This window comes from Trachinotus anak, unplaced genomic scaffold (genome assembly GCF_046630095.1).
Source record: "Trachinotus anak isolate AG129_WGS33_773 ecotype Australia unplaced genomic scaffold, CSIRO_AGI_Tana_v1 ptg000020l, whole genome shotgun sequence".
In the NCBI taxonomy this organism is placed as follows: Eukaryota; Metazoa; Chordata; class Actinopteri; order Carangiformes; family Carangidae; genus Trachinotus; species Trachinotus anak.
The window spans coordinates 4,097,910-4,110,149 of NW_027273871.1; the positions used below are offsets into that span (position 1 = coordinate 4,097,910).

The window sequence follows — 12,240 nt, forward strand, 5'->3', positions numbered from 1 at the left end:
AGGATGTTTCATATTGGGTATTGTGACGTGACCTTTCCTCTGGAGCCATCATCAGGCTAGAATCTCCCCACGCTCCACAAACCTTTCCGAACACAAAGGCATAATTTAGTCAGCTGGTTTTAGTTACATTCAGAATTTGCAGAGGAAATCAGAGGAAGTGCTGTTGACGCAGGATAGGAAAGATGAAATGACTCCCTCACTTTAACCATCCTTTCATTGCCACAAGCAGCAACTAAATGCACTAACAATAAAGTGTTCTCACACCAGTGCAGTGCTTCTGCTTGGGCCTGCATCACCATATGACACATAATACACGCAATGGGTGTTGGAAATGCTTGGATGTAATGTTGCATATACTTGGTTAATGTGCTAAAACATGCGAGGCACGGTCTCTGGCACGGTCCTTTAATGTGTTGAAGTTAAAAAAAAAAAAAAAAGCATGAGACTAAGTAATAAATCTTCATAGTCTGCTCTGCGTGGATTCTTTAATTTCAGCCCCATTGAAGCTCAACAAGACAAGCCTGTCTGTGCGACCAACAAATAAACATCACATCAAAGGTGTCTCCACTACGTCCCAGTAATGTCACTAGATTTGCTCATTTCCTCCCTCTGGAACACAGGATCAGATCTTGACTTCAGTGTACTGGAAACTAATGAGGCAGCTCTCCACTTTCACTCTTCACTTGTGCACCCACTCCTAAGTATTAAACCCATAACACATTCCAGCTCTGTGGTTATTTTGATTGTATTTATTTTCGTGACTTTTTTTTTTTAGATTTTGGCAGAAAACAAAAACAGGAAATGAGAGAAAAACTGTCACTGTGAATGGTTTTGTTGGAACTGCTGCTTTGGTGCGACTTTGATCTTATTTTGGGGCATTAGGAAGGAAGGGGCAGGGGTTGGTGAATGGTTTGTCAGGAGGGTAATGCGAACAGTGAAGGGCCTTTGTGTTGTGGCATGAGGTTTCACTAGTGATCTTTGACCCACATGTCTAAAGACTGGATTCTTTAGATTTCCAGCCTGAAGTGATAATCCTGAAGTTCCTTGTTTTTTTTTTTTTTTTGGGGAGGTGTGTGTGTGTGTGTGTGTGTGTGTGTGTGGGAGGGGGGGGGGGGGGGGGGGGGGGGGGGTTAAAATGGTTAGAATTAAACATCATTCTCTCTAGAGCAGGCTGTTTAAAACCAGACTATATGAATGAATATAATATTTTAGTTTGTGTAATTTCTTCATTCCATTACCATGCTCCAAACATCAGAGCAAATATCCTTGCAGGCGAGGTATGTAAGCAGTCAGGAGGAAGACGTCACACATGTTAGATCTTTGACACTTACCCAGATAGACAAGAATGTACCAGTTTGAGAATCTCCTGACAGGATGGTTCCCAGTTCAACCAGACATAACATCATTGTTGCAAAAGCAGTAATAGCAGGAGACAACAGCAGCAACTCAGCAGGCACCATATGCTGCCTGGTGGAAGGTTTCAAAATAAAACTATTACAGCAACAAAATCCATGACAGAAAGACATTTCACTGAGGCTGAATGGACAATGTGAACGATGAGGTTAATCACTTTTAACACAAACTCTCTTTAATTATACAGAAATGTGTCTTTCTTCTGTTGTACGTCTTTCACGTTGTGTTTTTTTCATCTTGCACAAAGGAAGACATCATCAACATCAATAATAATAGTTACATTAATACTTAATGAGACTGTCCAGTTGGTGGCATGAGAAAAACCAAAATATCCACAGCACGGATTCATACCATACATGTAATGAGCAGAGGGTTTCAAACAGAAGTGAATGTCCTAAACAAGAAAAGCAATGAGCAGCATCTCTGAAAGTCCACCGACAGGAGAAAGACCCTGCAGTGCTGAGGGAAACCTGATGTGGTTGCACATGGTGCCATCGTCTGGCTGCTGTGGTGAACTGCATGAGTTAAATGTAGCGCTCAAACTCACTGAGGACTTGATTGGGAACACCTGTACACCTGTTAGTTCATGAAAATATCCAATCAGCAATCATGTACACTGACATGGATTTATTCCCCTGTGGCCATTTTTAACACAAAATTTAGCAAATGCTAAGAATCGAACATGTGGAAATGCAGCATTTTTTTATTAGATAAAAAAGTAAATGAATTCTTCTATCAAGTCTAAGCTCAATTAGAGCTATTTTCTGTTTTCATGATAGTAATGTTCATTTTAAAATTCAAGCGTGTTTCCATTTTAGATTGACACTGTGTTAGCTGCATGTTAGCATCTAGTCATTGTGAAGATAATAATGACGAGAGAACATTTCACAATAATGACAAGTGTTTTAATAACCTATGTTAGATCATATAATTCATTGGCTAATTAAAAACACTGGTTTTATTTTTTTTTTATGTGATTTTGTTTTTTATGACTTTGTCGTTTCTTGGCTCTCATGGCTTTCCATAAAAGAAGTGAGGTGAAGATGATCAATGCTTTATTTAGTTGCTGAACACATAGGCATCATTTACTGATCAGGAAGAAACACTGTCACATTTATTGAAATATGATTATATAAGCAATTCTGTTCTTTTCATCATATATCATTACATTTCATCTTATCACGGCAACACAAATCATATAATACTATTTATAATAATACACATTAAATAAAAAGCTTTACAGTCCAAATATGTTGCTATATAGATATTCAACATTTCAATATTTTCTAGACTATTAATCTAATTTTAGATTGAAGCTTGAAGTTTCCACCAATTTATTTACAGACTTATGATTTGCCAAGACATGAAAATAAATAAAATCCATCTCTTTAACAGTCTATGTAAATATCTATACTTAAGTAAATTCCACTTTCATTGCACAGGAACACACAATCCAATGTTTTCTTTCATTTACATGTAGTGCAAAACAGGTAATTAAGCAGTTATTACATCACTATAAACTCCTTATTTATCAATCCATGTACAGTTAGATATTTTAAATGTTTTAATGACAGTAACATCATTATCAAAATTCTGAAGTTAACAAATATCCCACTGGTCACCAACCTGCTCTTAGTACCAAGTTTTATTTTCTACTGTATCTCCAGAAATACAGAAATATATTATTGTATTCAAATAAGTGAAAAGTGTGGTAGCATTGATTTAAACTGTCTAATTTCATCTCGAACTCTTTTCCCCTAAGAATTATATTCTCCTACGTCTAATGCAAACTACTGTCACTGACGGTTTAAGGCTCCTGAAACGAGTAAATTACACATGTGAGGTCCTCTGCTCCCTTTTCTCATAATTAATGTAAATGAATGTGTTTGTTTTCTAGCACTGTTATTTGTACTTTGTATGAAAAGGGAACCGTACTCAACAGATACTATTGTTTGATTTGATGTTTTCTTTTATGAATAATACACTGTATTTGTAAGTGTGTGGGGCTGTGTGTCTGCTGGGCTGCCGTGGGCTGGCCCTGAAGAGCATCTCAGATTGCATTTTCATCATTAAACCTAAACTCTCTGATCAAAGCTAAAATGTTGATAACAAACCCAATTGATCACGTAACCTTTAAATGTACATTTGCCCCAATTACAGGAACCATGTCTTTGTTCCGTTACTTTATGTGTGCGCCTCCCTGTATCCACTGAGCTACACAGGGCATAGAGCTACTAAGTCTGGCCTTTTTAATTCCATGCTCTATCTGCTGAGCTTGTGTCCACATCAGTACAGCTGTAAGACTCAGGCAACCTGCCACACCGACCACAGTGTGCCCAGGGTGATGCTATAGGCCACCATGGCCACTAAGTAGACTCTGAAGAGCAGCACGTCCAGCACGTAGCCAACCTGCAGCCACTCCTTGGCAACTTCCCGGCACCTGTCCCTCTTCTCCAGGAAGTGGCGTATCGCTGTCACTTCGTGCAGGATGTTGTCCATGACAGGTGGGGTGTGGTCCCTGGAGGGGGGCAGGCCAAGTCCGAGCAGCCCGCCTTCTCTGTCGTGCTGGCTCAGCCTTTGACCTATCTCACAGGTGTGGTGGAGGGTGCACTGGGCTGCAGGATGGGACAAGGATGGGTCTCATTTTATTTGGAAATGTTGTAGTTTTTCATTCAAGTAGAACTTTTTGTGGCGGTCTAAAGGTTAAAGCATATCTGTCAGCATGTCTTACCCAAGTCGAATGAGGGAAATTATATCATCTCTATACATATTTGGTATGGTTAACATCGTTGGTCCATACAAAGCTTCACTTCTTCACTTAAAAACAACCCTCAAAAGCATGATATCTTGACAGCTACTGACCAGATTCCCCAGAGTATGAAATTCCAATGTTTTTGTTTTTTTTTTGTTTTGTTTTTTTTACCACTGTTCACTCTGTTAGTTGCATTGCAGGCTAAACATCCACTTGTACATGAAAGAAACTCATTAATTATCCCAAGAGGATAAACCCCTTTGATCTTAATATCTTAATGGTCCCTATGACCTTAGCTCTAGTGCTAACTGTATTACAGACTTTACATTTTTTAGCTCTGCTACTGGTGCGGCTGCAAAAATAGCAAACAAATCTAGACTCTTTGGAGCTATTTGTTGGCATTTTCCTGGTATTTATCCATCCACCCAGGAAACTGGGGGTTTCTTAGAATTACATTTATATTCTACTAATTTGCAGCAGCAAAGGTGTATATTTTATTGAATGTATCGGCAAAACCCAACTGATAATATTCTCCACGATCAAAGCCAGGCTAACACCAACACTAACACTACACCAGCTTTTTTATTCCAGTCAGTCATAACAGTAGAGGTTTCCCACTGACACGTCTTCCAACACTCAGGGAAAAGGGAGATTAAAAACCTGAATACACCTCTTCTTTGATGGCACAAGAATGAACACCACCACTGTCTTTCACCTCTACCTTACCAGTCCCATAGTTGTTGTCCTTGTAGTGCTCCAGGTCGGAGGCCTCGGAGGACAGTCTGGAGCAGAGGCGGTGCTTCTTGTGGATGCAGAAGAGGACCGGAGCTCGTTCCAGCACCAGGTACTTTACCCAGTGGGGTACAGGGGGCTGAAGGTCCTGCTTGTGGACCAGACGCACAATCAGCACGGTTTCTGTGAGACTGATCACCAGGAGGGCCATGCAAACCACGAAGTACACACCTACAGGGCAGGTAAGAGGAGACGAGGTGTTTCACAATGATCCCCTTGCAGCTATTCCTAAAAAGTAAATAGCAGTAGAATGATGCAACATAAATTTCACTTCTAACAGACTTGATGGGGCAGGTGACGATGTCTTAGTGGTTGACACTGTATCTCAGTCCAGGTTCTTTTTTGATATTGCTGTGCCTTCCACACAGTGCATGCTGGGATAGTTTCCAATCCTCAAAAATCCTAATATCAATGCTCGAATTTGAGTTTTTTTTACCGTCATCATCTGTCCCTGCATACTTGCACTGCAGAGTAAATGCTGCTCAGTTTATGATCTGTGTCCAAACATAATAGTTGACCTGCCTGTTTCAGGCAAATTAGTTTGAAATCATAGGCAGACACGCCTTGCAGAAATCCTGCTATGAAAGCAAACTGCTGATAAGAACTAATAGATCCCAGTCACCTATCAGCGGGGTTCCTATGGCTGTGGCGGGCAGAGTGTCAGATACAATGATGAGGAAGACGGAGTAGCCCAGCAGCAAAGTGATCTTGAAGGAGACCCTCTCTCCACTGTCTGGTGGCAGATAGAAACCAACAATGTCCATCACCATCAAGAAGATACTGGGCAGCAGCAGGTTCACAGTGTAGAATAATGGCCGCCGCCGGATCACCACCTGGGAAATGTAGTTTAAGTCAAGTCAGAAGGCAGGCCATGGTTAGCTAAGTCTGTCACTAATTAACACAATGTATCTTGTTGATTAAGCTGTAAACACACAGATCTGTAAAAACAACATTTGTCAGTCTGCATTTCTGGCTGTATCACAGGTGGCCACATATTGTCAGTGAGCCCAAGTTGTGCTTTCCACTTTTTATGCTAAGCTAGGCTAACCACCTCCTAATTCCACCGGTGTATTTAACGTAGAAACATGATAGTTTAACAAAGTCGGAGTTAAATGTTAGCCACTCGCGTTATTGTGGCATGGTGTGAGATGGTCTTTAAAAACGTTGGAGGATTTTTGCAACTATAATAAAACATTAATACTAAAGAAGCCAGTAAACTAAAGTAGTATATATGTATATAGTACTTTGTTATTAGAATTAACATTAAATAAAATATTAAATAAAAACATTAACAAAGAACGGACAAAGAACGTGTATAATAACTGCACTCCTATAGCACCTAAAGAGAAAACCTTTGACCCAAGATGCACCATCTCATATTTATGCCACAAATACAATTTGAAATAAAAAAATCTTTATGATCGTTTCACATACTCACATGGAACTTCATCTCAGCGTAATAGTCGTCATTGTCCACGCTGAAGCTCTTGTAGTTGGAGAGTATATGGAGCAGCTCCCACTCTCCTTGGTTCATGAAGACACTCTTGTCCTCCCTGAGCTCCTCGGGGCTTCGCATCAGGGTGATGTTGATGTCATCAACTGCAGATTGAGCACAATGGTGGGAGCAGCATGAGTCGGTCATGGCAACAAGTTACCCTTTACCTACCACTCTGCTCTCCAAGCACATGTCACAGCAGGAGAGACATCTTGGCTGCACAGGACAGAACAATTGTCCTGTTCTAGTCTTGATGAGAACAGTTGAAGGGAGACGTGGATGTTATTTTCCAACGCCAGTCGATATTCTCCACCGTTTTAACAGAATTACTTCAAAAGGTATTTGTCTACAATTATTGCCGGCCTTGTAAGTCTGACATATTTTTTGAAATAATTGCTCCATGAGAAGAATGAATCCGGGGTTGTTATAGATTTTTGTCAAAGGCTCTTTAGAGGGTGGCTCTTATTTTTGTAGCTTTGTCGATCTTTTCTATCAGTTATACTGAGACTGTGTGCACACAAAATACAATATGTCAAATCTGAACCAGTAAAGAGAAGGAGAACAGACAGTTTGGGAAATAACTTCTAACATTTTCCATTTTACTGCTTGGCTAACCTGTCTGATTGTCTGTTTCCTCCCTTTTTTAAAGATCTGGCCTCCTCCTTCATTAAGGTTGGAGGACCTTCACCGTCACGGCTACAATAATAATAAACACCCAGTTAAGGTTATGGAACGGTCATTGATAAAAGAAACAATGATGACTCTGTTTCAAACAGGAAACAAACAGCAGCTTCCTGTGTCAAAGCTCACTGCTTTGTCAACCCATCCTTCCTCCACAACCACCACCCAATGTGGACTCCGTCTGTCTGCAGCAACATCCTTACTTCCTCCTTAGCCCGTGTCATATTTAACATGGCCTCTAGAGGTCGTCTAACAGTGAAATGTAACTATGAGTTATAATAAGCTGCTTGCACAGACGACCTATGGGGTCATGTTTTAGAGGAGGACAGTGTCTATTGGCAATGGATTTTTCCTTTATGGACAAACTATGTTAGCACCGTGCGATCATATTATTTTTTTCCTGAAACCTTTAACCCCATGTATGTCAAAAGGGAGTAAAAAGTGGTCAGCTGTTTTTGGAAATTGTATATTTTGCTGCTTTAATGAAAACTTAGATCAAAAATTAAAAATCTACAGTTTAGTCTCAAATTGAATATGGAAATGCAGATCCTGATGTAATTTATATTTCTGTATGAAAGATAAAATTTCTGAAGAACTTTTAAAAACAAATTAATAACATTCAGTGAAGAAGTTCAGTGAGAAGAAGGATGTCTTACTGGTATGAAGCCAGCTCTGGAAGGTGAGGCTACATTTCTGCACATCAAATGGGAAGTTGTAGATGTTGAGAGTGCAGGCTGTGACAACCTGGATGGGCTTATAGTTGCGCACCAGTCCGTCATGCGTCACATAGACATAAGGAATGTCAGGCGACTTCCCCACATCTACACTGCGGGTTAGAGACAGACATAAGAGCAGTTCTGTTTACAACCACAGAGAGACTGGGACCTGCCCTGGTGGAATAACAGAGGAGTAGAAACAATAGTAACAACAGCAGCAGTTCTTACAACTCATTGATGAGGATGTCAGGCACCCACACATTAGCAGTGGGTATAGAAACCTGCTTGACTTCGTCAAAGTCTTCTGGGTTCCAGACCAGGAATTCATCCGTCCACGACTAAAATATTCAAGATCAGAAGAAGCTAAATTAGTTGAACTACATCTAAATATTATAAGAAAAAGATATTTTTGCAGAAGAAAAAACACAGAAGAAAACTGTCAAAAATTTAAATGACTATTGATTGAAACAAATTTTCTTTTTGTAAGACTTTTTTTCACGAAAGTCCTTGGTGTTCATCCTGCCAAGGCAGATAGCATCTTATAATTACAAGCAAGAAACAAATTCTCAGAATTACAAGGTTTTTATCTGCAAAATACCTTCTCTAAAAAAGCCTGATTAAGAATGTGGTAGAATTTTGATAATACATATTTGGAGTGACTTTAGGGTGGCTGTTATTTTGTCAAATAAATAGAAATCATTTCCTTACAGGACTACTAGTTTTGTTATCAGAGATTTGAAAACTTTGAAGCTTAATATCTCAAAACCTGTCAGAATTCAGATAGACTCTTATAATGCCACAGTCATGAGATGAGTTGCAATGCAATAAACCAAAACAGCTATATAATGTTCATGGGACAACTAACAGTACATATTATGAATCTTGGAAATCCATTCGTCTTACTTGTCTGTACCACACATATGTTGTCAAAACCTGGTTCTTCTCATCCTGTCAAGGAATACAAGAAGAAATCAGAGTTGTCAGGGAAAATTATTTTCACGCTCATTATATGGGGACAGGAAATATTCCAGCGGCTAATTTCTGCCTAAGGGCCCATGTTATTCTATTAATATAATGTAATTTGAAGTGTTACAAGCCTTGTAATGGCTCAGTGATGTTTGCTTGTATGTGTAATGCAGTTAATTATGTAGATGATATACGGCATGTAAAACAATAATTAAAGGAGCATGTTACTATGACACTCTGGATCTGTACACTCACCACATTGAGAATAGAGTAAACCATGAGGTCTATGGCCACTATAGTGGACGTCCTCCAGTCTTTCACTGGTCTCACTCCTTTCTTATACCCAGCACTCAAAAACTCCGACAGGCGCACTAAGGTAGCGTTTGCAAATCTTCCTGTGTTGCTGCCCAGTTTCTTAACTGAAATTTTACAAAACATTCACCTTACAGTCATAAAAAAGATACAGATACAGCATTCATCTATCAGAAAAAAGGAATTTTAAGTCAATTAAAAGCTATTAAACATATTTAAATATGATTAGGTATATGTGTAAATGAATTACAGCTAAACTTAATAGAGGACACATCAGTCATAAAAGTACTTTCTACTGAAATGACTGGCTTCTTTGTTTTAATAATATCTTAATGTTTTGATTAAGATGTGACACAAAGTTTTTTTTTTAAATAAAATGCTTCTTAAAAGTAGTTAAAGAAACTGAGAAGTCTTCACTCTTGAAATCACTATTGGTAAAGGAAAAAAAAAATCAAATAGATTTTGTTGCTAGTCAATTTGTAATTCAGAAATGGTAAAATAAAAAATGCATATAAAGTGAAAACTAGCAAAACAATTGTAAAATGCAATTTCTTTATTTTTAAATTTAATGTTTTGATAATTTATATTCAAATTAAATATATTTAGGGGCTAATAAAACAGTAAAAAAAATAAAACTTTTTCTAAGTGTTTCAAGCAGCGTTACTTTAGTAAATTCTATGTGCTGCAGTAGAATTTATTTTATATTTATATTATATATTATAATTATAATATATTATAATTCAATTATTTTAATTTAATTCTACCTTAAATTACATACAGTATTACTTGTGATGACTTGGTAACCTTCATCTAATAATTTTAATCAAAACCTCTCTGACTAAATTTGTAAAAGCTCTAATTTACCACAGTAACAAGGTCAGCAAACAGTCTACATTGTAAAACATGTTGTTGCCTGTATTCTCCTAATTTCTCATTGTAATTACTGACAGCAGTGATTTTTTAAATTCAGTTTTGGAGTTACACTTAAACTTTGATGTCATTCTAAATAACAAGGTGAATAACCTTCAAATACTCAACGAATGTTCTTTTCTGTTCTCACTAATGCATTTATTGTAAGATACTGTTAGAACACCTGAGTGTTGTTACCATGTCATCTCTAATCTATAAGAATTGAATAAAATGATACTTTATAGTCAACCATGAATCAAAAAAGAAAAGTCATGTCAGTCCCTATGACTAACTATGTGTTACACAGACAGAATACTCATCTCTAAGATCTATGGCTCCATATTTTGCTGGCAAATAAGAGTAAAGGGATTTTGGTTGACAGTTAAATATTTAAAAGCATTTATTGGAGTTTAAAACTTAAGCTGCAGTACCTGTGCATGCTCTTGCTGCTCCTTGAATCAGAAGGAAAACAAGTGTTGTCCAGGCTGATGAGAGTCTCATGGTGCCAGTTCACCTGTGTTTTCTCCTCCTGCCGTGGAAATCTGCCTGCTGCTCTGATGAAAGGCCCCGGGATGCCTGACACCGTTATACTCCATAGCCGTCCACTATATCCGTCCATTCACTCACATCCACTATCAAAACCTTGTTAGCGTCACTCAGCTCATAAGGGTGTATCCATCTGCTCTGACGCCACTCCTCCTTGTTCGATAAAACACCAGCTCACTGTGATAAATGGAGCTGATAGACTGCAGAAATACAAGCTAGGACTCTGTGACCAGATCATATATCATGTCTGAGCAATTATTTAATTAAGCAATGCACCAACACCAGGCCAGTTTGTCATAGTGATTATCAGTTAAAGAAGCTGTTAGGCAAGAGTGTCAACTCATAGCAAAGCGTCACCACTCGATATCCTACAGTGACCATGAAACCTGCAGTTGCCTAATTTCACTTCATTTTCTTAAAGCTGACATCCAAAATATGGAAGTTCAGTGATGTCAATGTTAAAATGAATTATTTAATCAAATTTAAAAGCTCATAAAACTAAATTTGAATAAAAATCTTTTTACATGTAGACACCTCAACTTTCCACCCACATGTGACAGCTGAAGATGCATTCCCTATTGGCATCAGTATGGCACTGTATCCACCAGCCTAAAACTCTTCTAGGAAGGCTTTCCACAAGATTTTGAAACCATCAGAGGTTCAACACTCATGTTGTGCAGTTTGCAGTTGTCGTTTCAGATGATTGAAGTGTTTGGTGGAGATGGGGTCAGGGTTCTGTGCAGGTCAGTCAAGTTCTTCTGTGATAAAACACACATGCATCATCATCCACATCCAGTAAAAATTATATTAGGTTAACTGAAAAAAAAAAGTTCTTCATGGGCCCTTTTGGATTATCTGAAAGATGCATTGTCAGTGATTATATCAAAAACCACACGTCCACATCCTTGTGGTGCAGCGTAATTTTCAGTGTATTCCTAAATATTCCATAGTTATCAAGGAACTGAATGTAAATGGGTATTGCACCTTTCACTCTCAAACTGGCAGATGTGTGCTATATAAATTTAAAAAGGAAAATCCAAATTGTGGTTTTGAATTTGAATCTGAATTGTGCCATGATTTATGTTGATATCAAATGAGGATGAAACACAGACAGTTTGCTTTTTCATTTGTATAATGACAGTAGTTTCCACTCTTGTTTTATGAACTCACAATCAAAGTCTTCCATCACAATAAGAGGGTAGGATATAACATCTGACTGGCTGTAATGCACTAATCTGTCAGGATCTGCCCCTTTAATGACGGTTTTTGGACTCTTCCTTTGAACATTGGATTTTATGTTCAGAGTTTTCTTTATTTCCTGTTTTATTTTTAAAATACTTAACCTTGTGTGTCAACTGTTTGTTTTACTTCCTGTCTTTGTGATTGTCTGCCCCGCCCTTAACTGTTGCACCTGTGTCTTGTTACCTGCTCCCCTTGTGAGTATTTCTGTCTTTGTGGGTTCATCTGTTGTGTTCCTGCTGGATTACCTGTTCAGTTCAGCACCATGTGCTTCTGTTTAGTTATTCTCGTGATTCCTCGCGTTTCTGTTTCTTTCCCCTTTTATCGTCTTAAGTTTTTGCGTTAGTTTTTGGACCTTGCATTCCTTACCGCCCCAGATTGGATTTTTGTTTCACCTGCAAAGTAAGAGTTTTGTGTTT

The 12,240-nt window shown here is 38.3% G+C and overlaps 2 protein-coding genes across 3 annotated transcripts in view; one reads left to right on the forward strand and one right to left on the reverse strand.

The window, feature by feature from the left end:
- Window positions 1-2,451: 2,451 nt before the first annotated feature.
- Window positions 2,452-10,955, reverse strand: htr3a (5-hydroxytryptamine (serotonin) receptor 3A). Its single transcript, XM_071506166.1, has 9 exons — window positions 10,468-10,955; window positions 9,071-9,234; window positions 8,753-8,797; window positions 8,078-8,187; window positions 7,790-7,959; window positions 6,396-6,556; window positions 5,580-5,790; window positions 4,892-5,128; window positions 2,452-4,028 (listed from the first exon to the last, which is right to left on the reverse strand). The coding sequence occupies exons 1-9, from the start codon at window positions 10,535-10,537 to the stop codon at window positions 3,718-3,720; spliced, it is 1,479 nt and encodes a 492-aa protein (XP_071362267.1). The 5' UTR covers window positions 10,538-10,955; the 3' UTR covers window positions 2,452-3,717.
- Window positions 10,956-12,030: 1,075 nt separating this feature from the next.
- The window catches only part of usp28 (ubiquitin specific peptidase 28), a 33,000-nt gene continuing 32,790 nt past the window's right edge, over window positions 12,031-12,240 (forward strand). For both annotated transcript variants that reach the window (XM_071506162.1, XM_071506163.1), the window contains exon 1: window positions 12,031-12,223. The gene's annotated coding sequence lies outside the window, so the exon portion shown is untranslated. The remainder of the gene's footprint in view (window positions 12,224-12,240) is intronic.